Source organism: Vidua chalybeata, chromosome 1 (genome assembly GCF_026979565.1).
Source record: "Vidua chalybeata isolate OUT-0048 chromosome 1, bVidCha1 merged haplotype, whole genome shotgun sequence".
Taxonomy (NCBI): domain Eukaryota; kingdom Metazoa; phylum Chordata; class Aves; order Passeriformes; family Viduidae; genus Vidua; species Vidua chalybeata.
The window spans coordinates 27,004,034-27,026,798 of record NC_071530.1 but is presented as its reverse complement, the minus strand read 5'-3'; the positions used below and the strand labels follow the sequence as shown (position 1 = coordinate 27,026,798).

General features: G+C 37.9%; 1 protein-coding gene across 5 annotated transcripts in view; it reads right to left on the bottom strand.

Moving 5' to 3' along the window:
- The window catches only part of PHF14 (PHD finger protein 14), a 159,901-nt gene extending 137,614 nt beyond the window's left edge, over window positions 1-22,287 (bottom strand). For 3 of the 5 annotated variants that reach the window (XM_053938971.1, XM_053938980.1, XM_053938986.1), the window contains exons 1-4: window positions 22,204-22,287; window positions 21,607-21,717; window positions 9,025-9,671; window positions 4,617-4,761 (exon numbers count right to left, since the gene is read on the bottom strand). In XM_053938971.1, coding sequence (XP_053794946.1) covers window positions 4,617-4,761; window positions 9,025-9,671; window positions 21,607-21,717; window position 22,204 — 904 coding nt within the window. In that variant the 5' untranslated portion in view covers window positions 22,205-22,287. Of the gene's footprint in view, window positions 1-4,616; window positions 4,762-9,024; window positions 9,672-21,606; window positions 21,755-22,203 lie in introns of those variants that run through there. The other 2 variants (XM_053938954.1, XM_053938963.1) reach the window with 1 other exon arrangement.
- Window positions 22,288-22,765: the final 478 nt, after the last annotated feature.

Here is a 22,765-nt window from a genome sequence, read left to right as displayed (position 1 = left end):
TCACACAGTAAACAGTTGCATTAGAAAGTAAACTGAATTTCTCACAATCTCAGAACTCATCAGTAAGTCAAGTAAAGGTATTTATTAAGGGTCCATGACTTTAGGTCTGAATAAAAACTCCACTCCTCTCTAATTCCTGGCCATGTTGCTTCTTCCATGTGAGCTCTGACAGAGTTGCTCCCAGATGAGTTATCATCCCTCTTTTTCCGTGGAAGACCTTATGCAACAGCTCATTAATGCAAGCAAGCAATCCAACAGGAATATAAGTCACAACTGAACAGGCAGCTGCTGCACCAGGTCCTCAAAAGGAAAAGGTGGTAGTATCAAATACCCAGGAGGGAGCCCTGGTGTCCAGAAGAAGTGAGTTTGACTCAGAGGAGTATTTTCTCAGCTAATGAATAACTTCACATTAAAACTGAGATAGCTGTCATAGAAAAACCTCTCTCAGTCACCAGAAAGATTCTGTGGACAGAAATTTCCACTTGAACAGAGCACCAAGGCGTAAGTCAAGGGTGTAGAACCCTCTCCCAGTGAAGAAAACAGTAGTCAATGAGGAGAAAATAAAGTCTTCAGAGGAAGAACAAATAATATCATCATTAGGTGGGACCCTAGGAAGGAGTGCACTCCTTCCACATAATTATTTACCATGCTACAGAGAAGACAAGAAAAGAAAACAGGCTCATTCATAATACCACTTGACATTGCACATAAAATCTATGAAGAAAACCCCTGTGGTATCCACCATGCTTTGGGCATTTCGGAATAAATCAGATTGCAAGAAATGGGCATATTACTCTTCCTAAGTGCAGGTAAACATCACTGCATTGATTTCTATGCAACTCATAAGTAGGAAACACTTCCTTCAATACTGTGCTCTGAAAAACTCAAAAGCTCAAATATTAGAACAAATTTCTGGACACAACATAATATCTGCAGCCACAGCAATATACCTACTAAAGGAAACCTGAAAAAAATAAAACCAAATTCTTGGATTTCAATGGGTTTACAAAACACATTCGCTCATTACTGGAACTTATTTTTCAAACTACCAAGCAGCTGCATATGAGAATACAAACGACTATAAATACAGTCTATGTCTATGATCTAGGTATACATTTCCAAAGTAGAGATCAAAGCCAATGCTATTAAGAGTAAACCTTGCTTCGATTAACATTAAAAAAATAATTCTCAAAGTTGCAAGCCATGTTTATTATATGATAATATAGTAATTACCTGTTCAACTACTTTTCAATTTAGTTTGGAAATCAGCTGAATTGAATGCTTAGGCAAACAGGACCAAAAAGTAACTGTTGCACTGCATTTTGGTTTTGACTGCAACTTCTTAATTATAGGCGGTTGTCTTCATGTATTACTTGTGCATTCAGAAGTAAATAGTCAGTCAGTGACCACTGGGCAGGAGTGCAGAAATCTCCAAGTCATTGAACATATGTGTATATATAAGATCACCAGATCAAACTAAAGCTTCAAAGGTTCATTTTTTTTTTTTTTTGTAACTGTTCTGCTTTTATCTGGGGTGGAATTAATTTTCCTCACAGCATCGGACATGTGGCTATGTTTTGGATTTCTGCTGAACACAGTCATGATAATGCAGAGATGTTTTTGTTACTGCTGAGCAGGATGTGTGCAGAGCCAAAGCCTCTTCTATTTCCCCTACTGCCACACCAGCAAAGAAGCTGGGGGCGTGTGGCAGGTTGGGAGGAAACACAGCTAGGACAGATGACCCCAACTGACCAAAGGGATATTCCAGACCATGTGACATCACGCTCAGCATACAAAGTGAGGGAAGAAAGACGTTTAGGGTGATGGTGCTCCTCTTCCCAAGTAATCATTACATGTGATGGAGCCCTGCTCTCCTGGAGATGGCTGAACATCTGCCTGACCAAGGGATGCAGTGAATTAATTGCTTTGCTTGTGTGCATGGTTTTTGCTTTCCCTATTAAACTGTCTTTAATTCAACTGACAAGTTTACCAGCTTTTACCCTTCGCATTCTCTCCTGATCCTTCTGGTGGTAGAGGGAGCGAATGGCTGTGTTGGGCTTGGTGGTTGACACAGGTTTAAACACAACAGTAATATTTTTATTTGCTGCAAGCAATTATTTTAAAAAATTACTGAAAAAAGCTCAGATTTAAAACAGCACTTGCCCTTACTTATCATTATAAAATATCCAAGTACAGAAATATCCAAGTACAGAAAAATATCCAAGTACAGCAAAATAACTGTCCATTTCTATTGAAACTATATTCATACATACTTAGCAATGAAACATACACGTAAAGTGTCAAGTAAAACTGCAAATTGTTCAGCTTCAAATTGTTGCTGCGGAAATTTACATTTATATCACAGTCATCAATTACTTTCACATTCACAGCTTGCTTATTTTTCTCTAAGACTTCATCTGTTCAAACAGAACTTCATAAGTACTTCATACACACTTTCAAGTATTTACTATTAAAAGGAATTGCAAAGAGCTAACTAAACATTGAACCATGAATGTGAAAAATTACCCAACATCTATAGTCAATTACCTGGTACACACTGTAGAACTTATCAGAAGAAACTAACAAATTAAGTATTTTGAATTAATACATTTTACTTTGTTGCAATGACAACAAAAGAAACACACACATTGCACTCTTTGTATCAGTGGAACTACAGGGAATCTTTGCCTGGAACACTGTAAAAAGAATAGCAGCAATTACTTTTTAAACAGATTTTGAACTACTAAAATTCAAGTGACTTTTGAACTATGGAACTACTCTCCTTTAGAGGAAAGCCAGCTATAATCTTATTTTTGTAGGGACAGAAGTTTAGTAAACTAAGTAAAATGAGGACATGATCTTCTGGGGATTTTTAAAGTACTCCTCTTGAATAAAATAAATAATTTGCTATAATTTCATTCTAAAGTGGCAGAGGATCATTCTTCTATCACAATCATTCTTCACTTTAGCAATCATTAAATAAATCTTATGGAAAAAATTTTAGGGAGCTCCACAGCTTTAGAGTTTGGATGTATTGACTGGATGTAATGTCTGGGGAATTCTAAAGCATGCATTTATAACTATCAGCAAAAGATGCGTTCCTTCTGAGTTAATATTAGACTGTACTAGGGGGAAAATAAGATCTATCATGATTCTATAAAACTAACTTTTTGATACTGCATTTCAAATCAAATATATTCTCTACACATTACTTTCCAAAAAACTTCATGGATACAGAAGAACGAATTCTGCAAGAAACATAAATTTAGGAGCCTAACATTTCTAGAAGGCAGTAAGATCTGACTAATGCCCTCAAAGGCACTTGGAGTGTGATCCAGCTCATCATAAATTAGGTTAACTAATCTGCTCTCTAAGTAACATTGACAGTCTGGATTAGTTCTTCTAAAGACCACAACAGGTTCAAGAGCTGAAAGTACACACGGACACACAGTGTAAGGAAGGCATGTGAACAACAGGACAGAAATTCCATCCTCAGTTCCCTAAGTGATGTCAAACAAAGAACTGAACTACATCCCAATGCAAGAAAAATACTGTTTTGAAACAGTTTTCTACCTTGTATGAGAAAACTGAAGCGTGAGTATGGGATTTATAAAACCACTTCCTACCTAGAAAGACATTCTAAACAGCTCAAAAAAAATTTAAATTAAGAGACTCACATTAAATAAATGCCTGGTATGCTTCTGAAAAATGAAAGCCTATTTTCTTTTTATTTTAAGAAGTAGTTTAATATAATTTTCCTGGGAAAACCTAAAAAAAGGGGGTGAAGTCCTAAAATAGTACAGGATATGAGGAAAAAAGCCCCAACCTGGTTAACAGAGAAAAAAAGGTTTTGTTTTTTAAAAAAAGAGGTGTGCCTCTCTGTGTTAGTATTTCCCTTACCTTCCAAACTCAAGAGAAAGACCAACAACACACAATACAGTCTCATCTTCCATGTAAAGCTGTTAAAATTCCATACATTCACCTAAATTATTATTCTAGAGTACTTCTGTAAAACCAGATCACCTACATTTATTATGCACACATAGTCCTGATTTTGAAGGAATTAGCAAAACAACAACTTGATTGTGTTCTAACTTCAAAATTCTCCTGTTTTAAAATGTCAGTGAAAATTATGAAGAAGTTCAAGACTAGCTGTTTTCACTTATAAATGCATGCCATGGAAAATACCTTTCTTCTTCCCCTTCTCTCTGCTGTTTTGGTACAGCCAAAATATAGGTGAAATAACCTTTCCTTTTAGAAGGTCTCCTATTCTCATTATCTTGTATCTCAATTATGCAATCAAATTCATATACTGAAATAGGTAAGACAAAACAATTAATAGAATATCCTAAAGTGAAAATACAGTGTATAGCGCCAATATTTGCAGACTGTCATTCACTACATCAGTATCTGTAGACTGTCCCATCCCACAGGTTCCTATATTTGCTTTGTCGAAGTAGAAGATGGTTGTTACATCACTAAAAAAAATCAATGCAGTATGTCAAAAAAATACCCACCAGCATTGAAAGGTGTTGTTTCAAGAAAGTAAGTCAAAATTTTATTAAAAGCAAAGCATATGCTTTCCTCCTGTAATAAATAACGAAGTGTTGTATTACCTTCATGCACTGTTATTCCACAGTTGTCACACTGGATTATTTCATCAGCATCTTCACTGTTATCTCCAAGACAAACGCAACAAATCAAAATATGGTCCATTTTCTGGGAACTCCAATTTTGAGACTTCTCAAGGATCAATGAGTCCTAATATTGAAAAATGGAGACACATGGATTATGCCAGGAACTTCAATTTTATTTAAAGCAAGTAGAAGATCTGTTATTTGCTCAAATTTTGAACTACAATCAAAAAACCATGGAACATTATTTTCATAAGGCTAGAAGCTTCTTTGTTGTCAAAATGCTCAAACACTTCCTCCATGAATACAAGAGCTGGTATGCATGGATGTAAATGCAACCTATAGACCTGTTAAGATCCAGAGGTCAGAGGAGAGTCAAGACAAAAATCTCAACACAGAATCCTCAAGACAGAACCATATGTCTTTGAATCATTTATGTTCTACAAAACAGAATACTTAAGAAGCCATTTAAAATCAAAATTTAAAAAAAAGACCAAAGGTGACCTTCAAATGTATTAACATTCAGAAAAGTTGCTTCATCTTCTTAAAATTTAAAAAATCACATGGCTCTGAAAAATCCAAGAATACACAGCTAATACAAGTCTGCCAAGTTTTCACTTACATAAAATATAACAAATTATCAACTCTGTATGGTTTTGTTCTAATGCAAATTTATGTGTATCTGTGCAAAACCATACGATTTATTAAAACTATATGTTCTTCTGATTATATAGAGGAGTAAGGATTTGCCCTGTTCTGGTAACCTACAATATGAACCACAGCTCTTAAACAGATTGTGGGTTTTCATGGGGAATTTTTCTAAGAAAACACAGAGAAGTGCTTCATAGACCAAAGTTATATGTAAAATTAGTTTTCTTAAAATAAACACTGTTTTCTTACTATTACCTTTGTGAGATAGGGCCACTGTCTCTTCTGCAGTTTCATGGCCTCCATACATATTCATTTATTTTTATACTAGAGCTACCTTTATTTTATATATTTATATGTTTATTTTATACTAGAGCTACCTTTATTGGTAATATGAAGGCATATAAGGAAGTATGAAAATTAGCACAACAGTGAAAAATAACCATTATGGTACAAAGAAACAGGAGTAGTTTCAAAGCTAAGAGGCTGAGAGTTCAAAGGTACCATTCAAAATGTGCAAAAATAGTCCAAAACTGCTGCGTCATCAAAAAAAATAGGGTGAAAGATGCTCTCTCAAACATTTCTTTCTAATTCCAACTCACCATTTACAAAATACAGCACCAAAACTATGCCTAAGGGGACAGGAGCCCATGTAGAAGTAGAAAAGAACATTCACAGAGTTGCACTGCTTACACAAAGGCAACTAATTGTGAAAAGTAGAAGAGTCTGCTATGGAGTTCAGACTTACAGAGCATCTCTTCCAACATCCTCCTTTTAGGACAAAGCATTTTGAAGAAAGCAATAAACTTGGACATCACTGCAGCCCAACATTACTCAAAATACCCATGTTTAGCTTATCATTCACATTGCAGATAGGAAAATGGCAGTGGATGCTCCCTAACTTTGGCAGATTAACTGTGCTATGGCACAGATTTCTCTGATGCATGTCACAACTCTACAGAGATCAGCTTTTTCTGACAGTACCTTTCATTTAAACTGTTATTTAGCTTCACTGAGAGAAGTTTAAAAGACACTGGTAATCTCTACTGTTATAGAAGCCGAAGGTCTGGTAATTAAAAAAAAAACAAACCCAAAAAAACACCAAAGTATTACTTTAAATTAAGAAACAGCAATGCATTGTAAAAACACTGAAATAACACTAGCTGTCTAGGCAGTGGTAACATAAGCAAACATGGACCAAAAACCCAAACAAACAAGCAGTCATGAAAGGGCATAAAATTTTTGTTCTATTGTTAGGATCCCCAACCATTAAGGCTCACCTCATGTGAAGACAGCTACCAGGTCAAACAAAGCAACTGAGCAATGTATTTTTTTATGCAGGCATGGAGAGGGAGTGATCTGGAAAGTGTGCTGCTCTCCTCTGCTTTTAGTCTATGTAAGCACCTGAGAGACTCATCCAAAACATGGAAATTTTTACATATAACAGTAACTGCTGCAACTCCTGAACAAGTCCTGTTCCCTACTGAAGTGGGAGAAACTATTTCAGCTGTATCACTATGTAACTCCCATTTCTGTGGTGTTAATGAAAAAAGTGAGCATTTCAAGCTACATGCCCATAGACTTTTAATTTTAAAGGGAAAAAATTAAAAATACAATGACTACCTCATTGAGAATAGAAGAGTCCTATAAAGAGGTAATAATTATAAAAACAGAAAAGCACCATTTACCTACCAATGATGCTTGACCTCAGGAAAGAAAGCTAACTTTGTATTCTGTGCATAATACAATTGAAATGCACACATTATTTCATTACAGCACCTGTTAAAACAATGTATATGCAGACCTCAAAATACTTTTGTAAAATATAAACAAATAAAAACCACAGGGAAACAAGAACCAAACAACCCCTCCCCAACACCCTCCGCAGTTTCCATCCTCCAAAAATAAGTGAAGGAAAGAAAGAAAGAATGCATACAGAGGACACTACAGTATGTTCAGAACTAATTACCTGGACATTCTTTCCTAAATTTACTATGGATTTGAACATCTAAGAACTCAGTTTTCTAAGAACTCTGTTTCTGCAGTGTGATGTGATTCTCCTAGATGTATCTGCTAGACAAGATTTTTTTTACACTTTTTCTGTTTTTACTAATTCAAAATATGGTAGCAGTGGAGAGCATATTGTTAAAATACAGTATATTGAGTATCAGAAATCTGAAAATTACAGTCAATAATTCAGTCTACAGATACTTTTGCAAATCTTCTTGACAAAGACCTAGTCATAAACAGTACAGCACTTTACACATTTACAAAATCATAATATGAACTTCAAATTTTCAATTTTGATTTTATGTTCTGATCACTGTTCTAAATCTAAGGCAAGAACAGAATAAGATATTAATGATACTAAGAAGCTTCAAAGAAGATACATCAGAGACAGCTCTGAGTTTCTGAAACAGGTCTGTTTTTCCAAGCCAATGGAAATTAGACTGAAGTATATATCACTAAGAATGCAGCTGCACATCTCCATTCTGATATAAGAAGCAACTCTGAAAGAAAACTGCCTCTCTGTGTTACAAGTTCTGATCATTAGTATTGGTAGAGTACTTTCAGCTCCTGAGCCAAGAAAAGGCAGGTAATAATACCAGAATCACAGAGCCTGACAAGGAAAGAAGATGCCTATACAAAAAGTTAAAAGAAAAAAAAAAAACCAAACAAATCATGCCTTTTTTTTAAATCCCAATTATTACTAGTAGCTAAAACAGCACAGTTCACTTGCAATAATATATAAATATAAATATATATATATATATATATATAAAATACCTATCAAATTATCTAAACTGGACCTAATCCAAATATTGTTTAGTTCCCTGTCACTTCACACATTTAAACAAAGTTTAAAGGGAACAGTAGAACTTTTAATAATGTCATATCACTACCACTTCTCAAATGTTATGTTGACATTGTGATTATTATATCCCGAAAACCGAATATAGATTTTATAGCAATTCTTTTGATTTTCTTCTGAATTTTGCTATTGCAGAACATGAAGGCAGCCACAGTGACAACCTGGTATCTTAATTTTTCCCCAGGCACAATCTTCAAGGCAACTGTAATTGTGAATAGGGGAAAAAAGGTTACCTTATTAAAAACTTTTATATATAATATTCACATTCTGCAATCAGAAGATATTTAATATAATAATCATAGTACCCAAATACTTTTAGTATGGCAAGAAGTTAGTTCATTTGTGACTATTATAAGCAAATCCAACATAAATTATCATAATTATTCTATTTTATTTTAAACCTAGTGTGCATTTAAGTTTTTTTACTGAAAATTCTCCCATAAGTGAACTCTGTTCAGACTTTAATGTTTGTCGTAAAGAATAATGCCTCATTCGTCTATTTTATGATTATGTCACAGATGCTTTTAACTTTCATAACATTATAGATATACAACATTTATACTAAAACAGAACTACAAGTCTCACTAACATATGTTGGTTTGCATACTGCATACTATTAGTTTTAGTACTAATCCAATCTCTGTAAAGCCAAGAGAAGTCCCACTATTGACTTTAGTGGCATTAGATTGGTCAAATGGTCCAAGGTTATTTAATATGCAGTGCCTATTTATCATAATTTTTTCTGCTTCACTTACTATTGTGTGAACACAAGACCAGCCAATCAGGTTAACTTTTAATATTAACAAAAGAGCTACTGGGGAGTAGTTTCCATTTGTCAACAGATATATTATAGAAAGTTGGTTGCACTACCTCATTACTCTTGCTTTGTGAAAGAGCCAGGCTATCATTTGTCAATTCCTCATCATCTGCATTATTCCTGTTAAGAACTTTACTCTTCTTCTTCTTGGATCCTCCATCGCTAGCCGTGCTGCTATTATCTTCTTCATTAGCTTCCTCATCATTGTCATCCTCATCACTTCCACTCCCGTCATCTTCATCATCTTCATTATCTCCATCACTCCCCTCTTTCTTCAGTGCATTCTTTCCTTTTCTTTTCTCAGCAGTAGGCCGCCAGTCATTGTCATCTTCACTGTCATAGTCATCCATATCATTTAGCTCTTCCATTGATACAAAATCCAGCAGAGGTCGGTTCCTGCGCAAATTCCATTTTTTTGGTTCATTTGTTTGCTCATCAGCCACAGCATCAGGTTCAGCTGCTTTCTCCTTCTCTTTCTTCTTTTTTGGCTTTTCTTCTTCATCTTCTTGCTCTTTCTTTTCAGTTTTAATTACCTCTTTGTCTGTTGTTGGCACTTCTTCAGTGGAGGCTTTCAGCTGTTGCTCTTCTACTTTCTCTTCTGCCGGTTCCTCCTCCAAGATATTTTCTTCTGATTCAGTACAGGAACCTTCACCACTGTCCTTAGATGCATCTTCACTCCCATGACCACTTCCTTCAGAATCTGTTGAGCATATGAAAATTTAAAAAAAGTTCCGACACAAATGTACCCCCAAAAATAAAATCTCTTGAAGCAAGTTGTTAAACAAAAGAATGATGCATGTTCCTCCCTCATAAGGTATTCCACCTATTTTTTCAGCTGGTGTCCAAATATTGCTATTTCGAGTGCTATGTTGAGAATCTGTTAAACATGAGTGCATTTTAAGATGCCAAAAAGAAAAAGATGGTAGAACTTATTAAATGAGCATTATATGCTCCTTTGAACTGCAGCTCATATTAACAAAAAGCAGTAGTAGAGAGTAATTTCCATGTGAAGTCACATCTTAAAGCATATTCCAGTTTATAATTTCTGGAGGAGTTTTCTATATCTTCAAAATAAAATAGCTATCCAATAGAAGAGTTTTAAAATTACAAAATGAAGAGTTTACATAGCTAGTACTAATAATAATATGGATAATCCCACACCTTCATTTTTAATACATCTTTGTTTTTCTGGGTTTGAGGGCTCTTTTAATTTCCAAGGTTAGTTCACTTATTAATCCCACATAAACTATGCCTCACTCAGCATTGCAGCTGCACTACACTGCATTAACCTTACACTACTCATACCTTACATACTACTTTTCAGTATTTCATTAATTAACACATGCCAACATGAGCAACAGAAAAGAATAAAGATTTCTATATAAAAAAGAGATTTTTACTATAAAGCACATGCAAATAATATTGAAAAATGACATGTGAACTTGTTAAACTTAATAAACAGCATCTACCTTGCTATCTCTCATCTTCTATGAACCTATTGCTTTTCATTTATGGTATTGTTTTAATGATGGAAAACTCAGAAATTTTTTTTAAATTTTAAAAAGAAAATATAGTTTCTTGATCCAATGCAGAGATCAATTAGGCAATGGCTACAGTTTTCAGTTTGCTCAAAGCCATCACCAATGTCATACAGATGCAAAAATGAAACATGTTGATGCTCACCAATAAAAAAAAAAAAATCTTAATTGCTTTAGTTAGAACCCAAAAATCTCCACCACTCAGTATCACCTTACACAGAGAATTTTTCTGCACACTCAGCTCTGTATAAATCCAAATAAACAGACACTGAGGTAGGTGTGCACAGTGTGTCATTTCATATGGCATTTTTTACCACCCTAAAGAACCTTGCAAATGACTGCTAGTTATTACTTTAATATAATGGTCAGTTTTACTGTGTATACCTGCATGTGGAAGCGTTCGGTGAGATTATATAACTATTGACAAAAAAGGTCCATAAGTGCTACTATTACTGATTAAGTCATCAAAGCTACCCATCCTCTTACGAGCTAATAGAAACTAAAAGTTTCCAACATATGTTCTAACATTTAGAGATCCAGAAAAAAACACAAGGTTTTTTTACAGTCTTTGACAAAAACATAATTCAGTGACTTCTTCACATCTCTTAGCCTTTAATTATAGTAATCAAAGTACAAGATAATTAGCTGAAGTTTTGAAAAAGTAGAATATGAGTTAGGTATACACAAGAAATAAAACCAGTATTAACTAACATGCAATCCAAAAGAATTGTTTTCAAGTTACAATAATTTCTTTGGCTACAGAATCACAGGATGGGTAAGGACCACAGTGAGTCATCCCAGAGCACACTGCCCAGGATTGTATGCAGACAGTTCTTGAAAATCTCCAGTGAGGAAGACTGCACAAAATCTCTGAACGATTTGTCCCAGTGCTTGGTCACCTGCACACTAAAGAAGTTTTTCCTTAGATTGAAGCGGAACTTCCTGTGCATCAGTTTCTGCCTGCTGCCTCTTGTCCTATTGCTTGGCCCTGAAAAGAGTCTGGTCCATCCTCAACATCCTCCTTTCAGATACTGATAGACAGGGATGTAGTCCCCTCTCAGTCATCTCTTCTTAAGGATGAACAGGCCTAGTTGTCTCAGCCTTTCCTTGTTGAGAGAGAGTACCTCCACAGAAAGACCACAAAAATGGTGAGAAGGCTACAACACTCCATGAAGACAGGCTCAAAGAGTTGGGGTGGATCAGCATGGACAAGGCTCCAGGGAGAACAGAGCTTATGAGATTTTTTTACCAAGGCCTGTGGTGACAGAAAAAGGGAAACCAGTTTTAAACTGAAAGAGGGTAGGGTTTAGACTGGACACAAGAAACCTTTCAATGAGCATGGTGAGACACTGGAATAGGCTATCCAGGGAAGTTGTAGGTGCCACATCACTGAAAACATTCAAGGCTGGGTAGAATAGGGTTTTAGACAATCTGGTCTAGTGAAAGAAGTTTCTGACCAAGGCAGGGGGTTGACTCAGATTATCTTGAACAGTCTTTTGATCATGGGTTAGTTTATAGGATACCAGGCCTGGCAACATACAGGGTACACCAGATACAAAGAGGAGGGAAAAGGATCTTTGCATAGGAGTTAGCAGGGCTCACTGAAAGACTAAATTACATTTGAAGGGGGAAAGGAATAAACCTGAGTTCCTTAGAGATATGCCTGAGGGCAGCACATGTTGTTTGGGGGACAACATGCTAGAAAGGTCCTTTGGTCTGTCACCTCAGTGGAAGTAGGGAATGGAGATCCGTGCAGCTGTAAAGACACAAGGGTTATTATGTGTTAGAAAACATAGATGTGACTGAAAATGGTCATGGTAAGACTTAGGGCTTGTTCCCCCAAAAAGCTGGAGAGATCAACAGCCCAGCTGAAGTGCCTCTACACCAATGTACACAGCACAGGGAACAAACAGGAGGAGCAAAAAGCCACTGAGCAGCAGTAAAACTATGACATAGTTGCTCGCATGTAGACATGAGAAAACATGGACAGCCAGAATGTTGGGCTGGATGGCTATAAACCCTTCAGAAGGAACAGGCAAGGAAGGAGAGGTGGTGGGATAGCCCCATACATTAGGGAGTGTTTTGATTGTCTAGAGTGTAATGACAATATGGTTGTTTAAGGAAAAGACTCAGGGGAAAGTCCAACAAGGCAATAGTGGTGGAAGTCCGTTAAAGACCACCCAACCAGGACGAAAAGGAAAGTGAAATAGTCTGTAAGCAGTCTATAGTCTCACAACCACTAGACCTCATTTTCACAGTGGTCTTGAAGTTACCAGACACCTGATGAAAACAGTACAGCAGAGAGGAACTGGTCCAGAATGTTCCTGGAGTGTGTGGAAGATAACTGCCTGACACAGACAACAAGGGAGGCTACTAGCAAAGACTCCCCACAGGACCTGTTATTTGTGATCACAAAAGGCCTTGTGGGTGATGTGATGACTGGAGGGTGTTCTGGGCAGAACAAACTTGAAACAATAATTTTCAATTCTCAGACAAGCAAGCAAGGGGGTCAGCAGAACTTCAATCCTGGACTTTCAGAGATGATGCCCTGTTGAGAGGCTTGGTCTGCAGAGTCTCTTGGGAGACAGTCCAGGAAGGCTGGACATTCTTCAAGGAAATCTTAAAAGCATAGGAACAGGCCATTCCTACGTGCTGAAAGACAAGCCAGCAGAGAGAAAAACTAATGTGCCTGAACAGAGAGCTGAGATCTTTAACTGGAACTCAGAAGAACAAGGAGAATTTAAGGCTTTTGGAAGAAGGGGCAGGCAACTCAAGAGGACTACAGGGATGATGTGAAGAAAATTTTTTTGCAGGGAGAAAATCAGAAGGACCAAAGACCAACTAGAACTTAATCTGAGTACTGTCATAAAAGATAATAGATACATAATCAACAAAACACAGGGTAAAGACAATTTCCACCAGTTACTGAATGAGGAAGGAAACAGTGCCAAAGGATGAGTAAAAGGCTGCGGTACTTAATGCCTTCTTTGCCTCAGTCTTTAACAGCAAGACCCATTGTTCTCTGGGTAGCCATCCCCTTAAACTAGAAGACAGACACAGGGAGCACAATGAAGCACATAATCCAAGGGGAAATGGTCAGTGATCTGCTACATCTCTCAGACACACACAGGTCTGTGGGCCCAAATGAGCCACATTCAATCATTTACCAGCAATCCTGGCTAACCAGGGAGGTTCCATATGATTAGAAGTTAAAAAAAACCTATCTACAAGAAGTGTCAGGAGTATCCAGGAGTATCCCAGGAGTATCCAGGGAACTCCAGTCAGTCCTGCCAGCCTGACCCTGGAAGGTCATGGAACAGATCATCTTGAATGCCATCAAGATGCTGGAGCACAACAGACTGGGGCAGAGGGGTTGGAAAGCAGCTCAGTGAAAAAGGGTGTGGGGTGCTGGTTGACATCTTGCTGAACAAGACCCAGCACGTGCCCAAGTGGCCAAGAAAGCCAATGGCATCCTAGTCTGTGAAGCCAGTAGGACCAGGGCAGCGGCTGTCCCCCTGTACTTGGCAGGCACTGGTGAGACCACACCTCAAATCCTGTGTCCAGTTCTGAACTCCTCACTTCAAGAAAGACACTGACATGCTGGAGTGTGTCCAGAGAAGGACAATGGAGCTGGTGAAAGGTCTGGAGCAGAAGTCTGGCAAAAAGGAGGTTCAAGAAAGACCTTATCACTCTCTACAACCACCCGAAAGGAGGGCACAGCAAGGGGTGGGTCAGTCTCTCCTCCCATGTAACAAGTGATAGAACAAGATGAAACAGCTTCAAGTTGCAACAAGGGTAGATTAAGTTGCCTATTAGGAAAGACTTCACAAAAAAAGGTTGCTCCTCAGGGAAGTAGTTAAGTCACCACCCCTAGAGATATTTAAAAGATGTGTAGATGTGGCACTTAGGGACACGATTTAGTGGTGGGCTTGGCAGTGCTAGGATAACAGTCGGACTCTACCTTAAAAGGTCTTTTCCAGAGTACACAATTCTAAAATTCTGTGATACTTGCCAGTTCCCATAAACATTTTACAAGTAATTCCTAAAGCTATACTCTCATACTAGACATATCACAGATTATATGCCATATGTATACTGAAAGCAAAATGTATTTTGTGTCTCATTTCACAGGTGCCAAGTGTCTATGTACACAATTTGTCTTACTGTAAATAAGGTAATACAAGATTTTACCATGTTGAAATTAACTGAAATTTTTAACTTAGCTTTCATTATTTCCCCACCATAAATCTATGACAGACATTTATTTTGATGCTTTAACTGTGCTGATGCATTTCTAAATAGTCTTAGACTTCTTGCCAATTTAAGCTTTCATTTTGTGTTGGAGGGAATCTTGGTATAGTTTGATCTCTAACAGCACTCTAATTTACTAACATTGATTCTTGTACATCAACACTACACAATGCAATAATTTAAAGCAGAGAGCAAATAAACACTATTTTCACTCACTTCTCTCCTTCAATTTCTCTTGCCTTCTGCCTGCACATTTTGCTTTCTACTCTCCTTTATACAATCATATACACACCAGAGATACCTATAGTAAAAGATCTCTCTCCTCGATCTGAATGCATCCACTGTGATAGGTGTTTTTCTACAAAGACCTATTCTGTGATAACAGCAATTTTTGCAGGTCTTCTTCTATCAGCTGCATTTTTACTAAGGAAGAGGCTGCAGTATAAAATTTTCTCCTTGAAAGAAATGCTTAAAGAATGGCTCTTTCAAATTGGCAACCATATCATGTCATTCCCTATAGGAGAGAAGTACAGCTACTCTAAGTGAAAGATGGGGCCAGATATACCATCAAATAGTGAAGAATACAGAGTTGAACTGAGGACAAATAAGAAAGATAACAGTTGGGAGAAAGACATCATTTATTCCTCTATACCTTGTATCTTTAGCTCTACTAAGCACAACAGCAGGTGGCACTCAAATCTAAAGAGGATAATTCTGAAAAGAACAGAACCTTATGCTACAGAATTAACATACAAAAAAAAAATGTACTAAAGAAACACTCCACTCAGCTGTGGAGTCTTGTATAATATGCATGAGACACAAGACTTCAGGGTAAACGTACTGAAATCATTACATGAGTCAACAAAAAAAATCCTCCCAGGGTTTTTTGCAGGACCGTTTTACAAACAAATTTAAATATGACACCCCACAATTTCTAGGTTTTTTTCAATATTCTAAGAAAATATATGTATACAGAGAGCAAGTGCTACACTCCAAAAGTACCTGGCCAACCACTCACAGGAGACAGTCTGGTTCTTCAATGCAGTATTTAGCTTAATAAGCAGCCCTTTGAAAAAACAGCTTTATAGATTGTTTTAAGTGAACTCTCTAAAGGATAAGCTGGTTAAAGGCAATCATGGACTCAATTTTGGACTTGCCTCTTCTACTAACAAAGCTTAACAAATTCCAAATACTAGACAAGAAGCATTTGGAATAATTTTAGAAAAATTTTTTATTTGCACCAAATCCTATCTGGTTGAGTCTTTCTGAAGTGCTCAAAGCTACCTACAATGAATATAATCAAGGATCCTGGAACACTGAAAAGCTGAGCATGCAACACAGAAAGCAACTACCAAGTTATCACTGCTAAAAAATATTATTCAATAATAATCTAGCCATCATGTGACAAATAGCCTACAGTGGCCTTATACCTTCTTTTTGAGACCAGTAACAAAAACCAGGATGCAGGTGAGGTTAATGTCACTCAACCACCACCATCTTATTTATTAGTCCTTTACCCTCTTTTTCCCCCCACCACAAGGCAAACAGGCCTTTGACAATATTACGTGAAATTACCTAGTGATCTCTGCTAAAGCACCATGTTAAGCATCATGCACAATCCCTCACCCAGGGTGCCTGCATCCTGATGGATGGGAAACTGTAGAAAGCACTACTGAAAGTGTTTGTCAACAGCCTCTGGCCATAAATTTCCTTACAGAAGAACAGCTCCAGTACCACAAAAAATCCTTGGCACATGTGCTATACCAACATGCAAAAGAAGCTGTACTTCCTACACATCTGATCTAGATATCACAGATAAAGACTCCATAATACCTTAAGGAAATGCTTAAACTAACTAGAAAGCTACAGTATTAATAAATGGATGTAAAAAAAGAGGCAGGAAAACCTAGGTCATGTACAGAAAATAAGAATTTTTAAATTACAAAAGGCAAAGCTGTGTAACTGGCAAAATTGTGACCACATTTTTCTATTAGACACAGCGGTCCATTATGCTGTGATCAATAAAACTATAAGCAAGAACTAAAGGCTTAATACCTCACTTGCAACGTAATTCCAAGAAATCTAACACACCAGTTAGATATATGCCCCTGGCTTTCTTTGCTATTTTGCTGCATATGATGATTAAACACTGGTAGACTACTGGCAATTCGACATCGGTGGTGCTGGCAGTTAAAAAAATTGAACTGTCCAAAACAACATGATTAAGAACACACCAAACCAATATAGATTAAGATGCTACAGCTCAAGGGAGAAACTTTCTTCTCAAATAATGTTTTGAAAAGAAGTATCTAATATGTATTAACTGCAGATAGAGACTGGGCAGAGCAGGAGATGAAACTGACAACTGATTTCACAATTACACATTTCAGAAAACAAGTACTTAGTTTAATAGAAAAAATGATGGAAAGGGAACAAAGGAAAGTCATTTAGTAAGCAGCTTCCTCACTTTTACACTAGCAATAATTATGTCATATGACATTTCAGTAGATATCTATTCAAGGTGCAAAACCACTTAAAACTAAAGATTGCCAATTTTGACTTGAGTCATTAGGAAGTGCCTCATTTACAAAGTTAGAACACTGAAGGCTGGGTTCTAAAAGAACTTGGGTGCCCTACCAATTGCTTGTCAGCAAACACCTGGAATAACAGAAATCCCAGTGCTTACAACAAAAAGTTGAAAATCTTGTCTGTGACTCCAAAGTTTTACTTAGGGTGGCAGACACCTGTGCAGACAGACGTTTTACCTGGGATGAAGATACTCCAACAGAACATAATGCTGGTATTTTCCATTTTCTCAATTAGAAAAAGCCCTTGTGAATTTCAGTCTCAGGAAGTACACATTAATATGGAAATATATGATAATTTACTAATGATTAACTAACCAACATTTTCTTTTACCTTCCCTGTCTATTGAAAGAACTTCACTCTTGCCTAATATTTAAGTTTAGTCTAAAAAAAACCAAGTGTATTTGTTTCTGCATCAAGATTTCAGTACTGTCAAACACTACAGTATTTTGATCCTTCACAAACACTTCTTTATATTACAATATTCTGTATAGGAAAGCAAAAGTGTAATCTCCATTGTGCTAAGAGGAAACAAATTACATAAAGATAATAATATTTCCAATTTTTTATTTCTAGATCAAGACATAGGTTTTTAAGAATAGATAATATATGCATTTATGTAGATCATTACTTGTTTTAAACAGATCTTCTACTGACTTCAAGAATAGTAAATAATATATATGTATGTCAGGCTTCACACTCAACACCAAAAAAAAAAAAAAAAAGAATGTATGTGAAAATTTGAGTCAATAAGACTAGTAGCAGAAGTAGTGACAGGAATGAGCTCTTCAAAGGCAGCATTCATTCTTTTCTCCTTTGCTACACTGCAACAGGAACCAGTCCTTAAATTCACATGTGATTCCTGTTCAGGAACCACTACATTCCTCTGTGTGATTACAATTTCAGTACAGGCATTGACAAAACTGACTTAGTTCACCAATGAGAAAGAAGAAAAGTGGTAAATTCTTGCTTTGGAGTCCTGCTGGGAATTACTCTAAACCTGTACTCTGATTTCTGACATCAGTGTATCTCCAGCTGCTCCCATTACAGAAAAAACCTGAACATAAGGACTCTCCAAAGCATGCTTTAGTTAAGTTAAAAGCAAAACTTCAAATAACTGATGTGTATTGTGAAAGATACTATTAAAAGCCTTAAGTTGAGAATATTACAGCATGTACAGCATCATCATTTCAAGTCACATGTTTGTACACTCTGACTCCAAAGGGACAGTTTTTTTGATTGATCTCACATTAAGATTACATGACAGTCTTTCTCATGGAACAATTTTTTCAAGATGTTTATAAAAGCCAGAAGAATACAGTACTTTAGAATATGGCATCACTAACAGAAACAGAGAAGCCATTAAAAATTATTTTGTTCAGTATAAACATAATGAAAATCCCAGAAGCTTGAAAACTATTTACATTAAGCAAGTTTACAAGAATGTAACAGTTCTAAAATCAATTTCTCTAAAGAGATGTCAGAATGTTGAGATCTTTTAAGCAGAAAAGGCAACTGACTGCTGGGATGACCTAAATCCAAAAGAAAAGAAATTAATTACAATGAAAGTAAAAGTCCACGTTGCCTGTGGATTTTTTTTGTGGAAATAGAGGTTAGGTGATTTGAAATATATTTTATAATGAAAAAATGTACCAAGGTGCCAGGACTCTGAAAATAAAAATTCAGAAATGCCAGCTGCTTCCTAAAAGCACTTAATAGCAACTTCTCAAATCCTTACTGCATTGCATATTTCCAGAAATCTGGCAGAACAATGACGGTATGTTAAAGTTTGGGCGTTCTAGGTTCAGCCCCCATATATTTGCACAGCATCATCTACTAGTACATACCACTGGACATCCTGAAGCTCACACATATGGACATAACACAGTCATCAGGGAGAAAACAACTTCAGAATTCTTTTAACTCCATATTTAAATAATCCTTTAACCTAATTTTCTGATTTGTTTTGTTATTTTAAACACCTATACATGCATTTGTGACTGAAATAAACATAAGTCATGGAGCTGTGGAATTACCATACTAGAATTTATGCTCATACTCAATGCAAACCGGTTCTTACTTCTGACACACTTACTTCCTTTTGTAAGCAAATTATACAATGTCATTTTGAATTCAAGCAAATACTAAATACTAATTTGCAACAGACTGCTCATGGAGAGTCATGTGTGTGTGTGTGTGTGTGTGTGTGTGTGTGTATATATGGGGGGGTGTGTGTGTAAGAAAATCCCTTTATTTAATCACTTCTTCCAGCCAAATTGAAATGAACTAAGTGCAAACAAATTTTACAGCATCTTATAAGAGCTCCATTTTAAACTGGTACGGATGTTCTGATTCAGATTTCCTGCAACTATTCATTTAAACTTGTATTACATGTAAGAAACTCTTACTTGTAATAACTTTCTATTCCCCAACTTCTCCAAACCCTCACAAATTCCTTTTTCCACACTGAAAATCTTCATCTAAAGTATAAGATGTCAAATTCTTTTGCTGTTTCAAGGTGCTATTAAACAGAACATTAATTTCTCCTACAAATGATAGATATAAGTTTGGAAATGCTAAAACAACACTTCATGAGATACAGGAACATAAAACAGCAATTAGAAAAAAAAACATTTTAAGTAGAACTTGGATTTTTCCATATGCTTGTTTCAATTCAGTTGGATATTTAAAGGAAAATCCATTCAACTTCCTCAAAAAGAAATTGATTTTGAAATTCAAGGCTAGATACTGACCAGCCCCCTCTGGTATATATACAATGTCCTAAAAGTCAAAAAGGATAGCAATTACAAATGAATCTTCTGCACTCAGAAAATGTTGAGTCAGAAAACTGCATTCATTATTTTTAATAAATGACTGTCTTTTGACTAACTAATATACTGCTTTGAATTATGGGTTCATCACCCATACTCCCTTTCCAATCCTCATCTTCCCTTAAATCCTGCCTACATTATTGTTCCAAAACAGGGAGATTTTCTTTGGTAATTAAAAATCATTTCCATCTATGGCAAATTATATCCTTATTCAAAAGAAAGGATCACAAAAAGCCTCAGAACACAATTAAAAGAGTAGACTAAACAAGCCCCCAAAAGTCTTAAAATGAAATTGGTAAGATGACATCAGTTTTACTCTCTTAAGCCACTGCAGCCTGCTCTGTCAGAACAACCAAGGGAAATATGTCTAAGTCTAGGGGAAGAGGCACTGAGAAGAACAAAACCAACCACCCAAACCAAACAAGGAGCATTAGGGCAGATTTAAAACCTGACATTGGGTAAATTACTGTTAAGCTTTTTAAGTTCATCAATACAGAGGAACTTGCCAAATGTTAAAGAATAAGCCTTTAAATGGGAATACTTTTGCACTGTACATTCACATAAAACATACACCAGCATCCCCAGTGCAGAAATAACAAAGTCAAGTTATTTGATAAGCTGTCATAATGCTTCCCTCACATCTTATATATCCTGCATCTTCTTGTTTATTTCCCTCAGCATACACCACAGAACATCCAATGTGCAGTTTATTGACCAACATGGTCCTATCCCTTCTTCTCCTTTCCTTCAATATACTTGAGTTTACTAATTCTATTTTGGCCGTCTTGTCTATTTTTAGTTTCTGTGAATGTTCACTGCAGACACAGGAATCTGCACATACAGAAAAGACTGCAAAGCAACAACACTCTGTATTAAGGACTTCCTTCTAATAAGAAATGTGTACACTTTTCCATATATTTCTATCTGAATGGACACCTTAAGTTTGTCTATTGTAAAATACAATAAAAACCAGAACAGATTATCTTTCTGCTTTAGGTTCCTACTCACCAAGTAGAATTAACCTTGAGAAAAAGTCAAGTTCAAAAGTCCAAAACAAACTATTATCCAGGCTTGTCCAAAACAAAATGCTTTGGATTCTTATTTCAATACTAAATACAGTGAATATTCCAAAAATTATCCCTACACTGAAGAACTCAACAGCAATAAATACAGTTAAGGCAGTCTGCACGAAAGCTACTCAAATGTTTCTACCAAAACTTGCTTCACAATCGTGAGGTTTCTGTCGTAAAAAAATAATCACAACTGATGTATTGAGTCCCAGTTATCCAATCAAGTTACTCCCTTCAAGGGGCTCCAAGTCCCAGCAGACTCAACTGCAAGCATTCTGCCTCCTATATAATATTAAATGAGCAACCATAAACCAAAAATGAGATAATTCTGAACCGAGGAGATGAGAAAGCATATTTACCTGAAGCATCTCCAACTTTAAAATCACTGTCATCAGAGCTATCATAATCTAAAGCTTCCAGCAGCGAAGCTGCCAAAGGCTTCACCTGTCTCCTCTTCGAACTGCGGTCCACTGCAGGGAAAAAAACAGTGTTGTTACTGGCTGGCATAAAGAGAACTCAGCACCGCTAAGGGCATTTAAATTACAAGGCAGCACGGGCGCGACACACAGGGGCAGTCCCGAGAGCAGCCGGCAGATGCAGCCGCACCGGGGTCCCGGGGACACCCGCTCTCACAGGTGAGGCAGGGCAGGGTCCGCCCTGCCGGCGGAGCGCTGGTGCTCCCTGCAGGCGCCGGGAACCGCACGGCACCGCGCACGGCGGGCTGCCCGCAGCCCCGGCAGGGCTACGCGGGCGCTGGGCCCCCGGAGCAGCCAGCATCCCCCGAGGACGCGCCTCGGCGCGATCCGCCAGGGACCAGACGCAGGGGGACGCGCAGCCGGGACCGTGGGACGCCCAAGGGACGGCGATGCGCCCGCTCCCCCGGGGGCGGGGGCGCTCCGCGGGCACAGCGGCACCCCCGCGGGGCAGGGCCGGCAGAACCGCTGCGGATCACTTACTAAAGCCTGCGCGGGTGGGCGGCGGGCGGGCAGGGGCCCTCGGGTGCAGCGCCGCCGAGCCCCGGGCCCCTTCCCCAGACAATGGGCACGGCGGCGACCCGGATGCAGACCCGCGCCCGCCCCGCCGCCCGCCCCGCCGCGCAGGCGCCGCCCGGGCGCGTGCGCACGGCGAGGGGAAGCCGGGGAGCGGCGCTGCGCGGCCTGGCGGGGCGGCTGCGGCGGGGCCGCTGTGCGCCGCGCTGGTCGCACACTGTCGGAGCAGAACCGCTCATTCTCAGGGTTGTGCCTGTAAAAAACAGCCCTAAAAACCACTCCGGCATTTTTCCATTTCCCCTTGTGGAAACGAAAAAGCGTTACAAAGCTATTCTCATTTAACCCCTGCTCGAAGAGCTGAGTTTCTCGTGGACTCTATTGCATAGTCAAGCTCATTCCTGCACTTTTGAAGAACAGCAATCCAGTGCATTGGGGGAAAAAAAAAGATAGGAAGAGATGTTCAAGGCCAGGTTGGATGGATGGGGCACTAAGCAACCTGGTCTATTTGAAGGTGTCCTAGCCCGTGGTT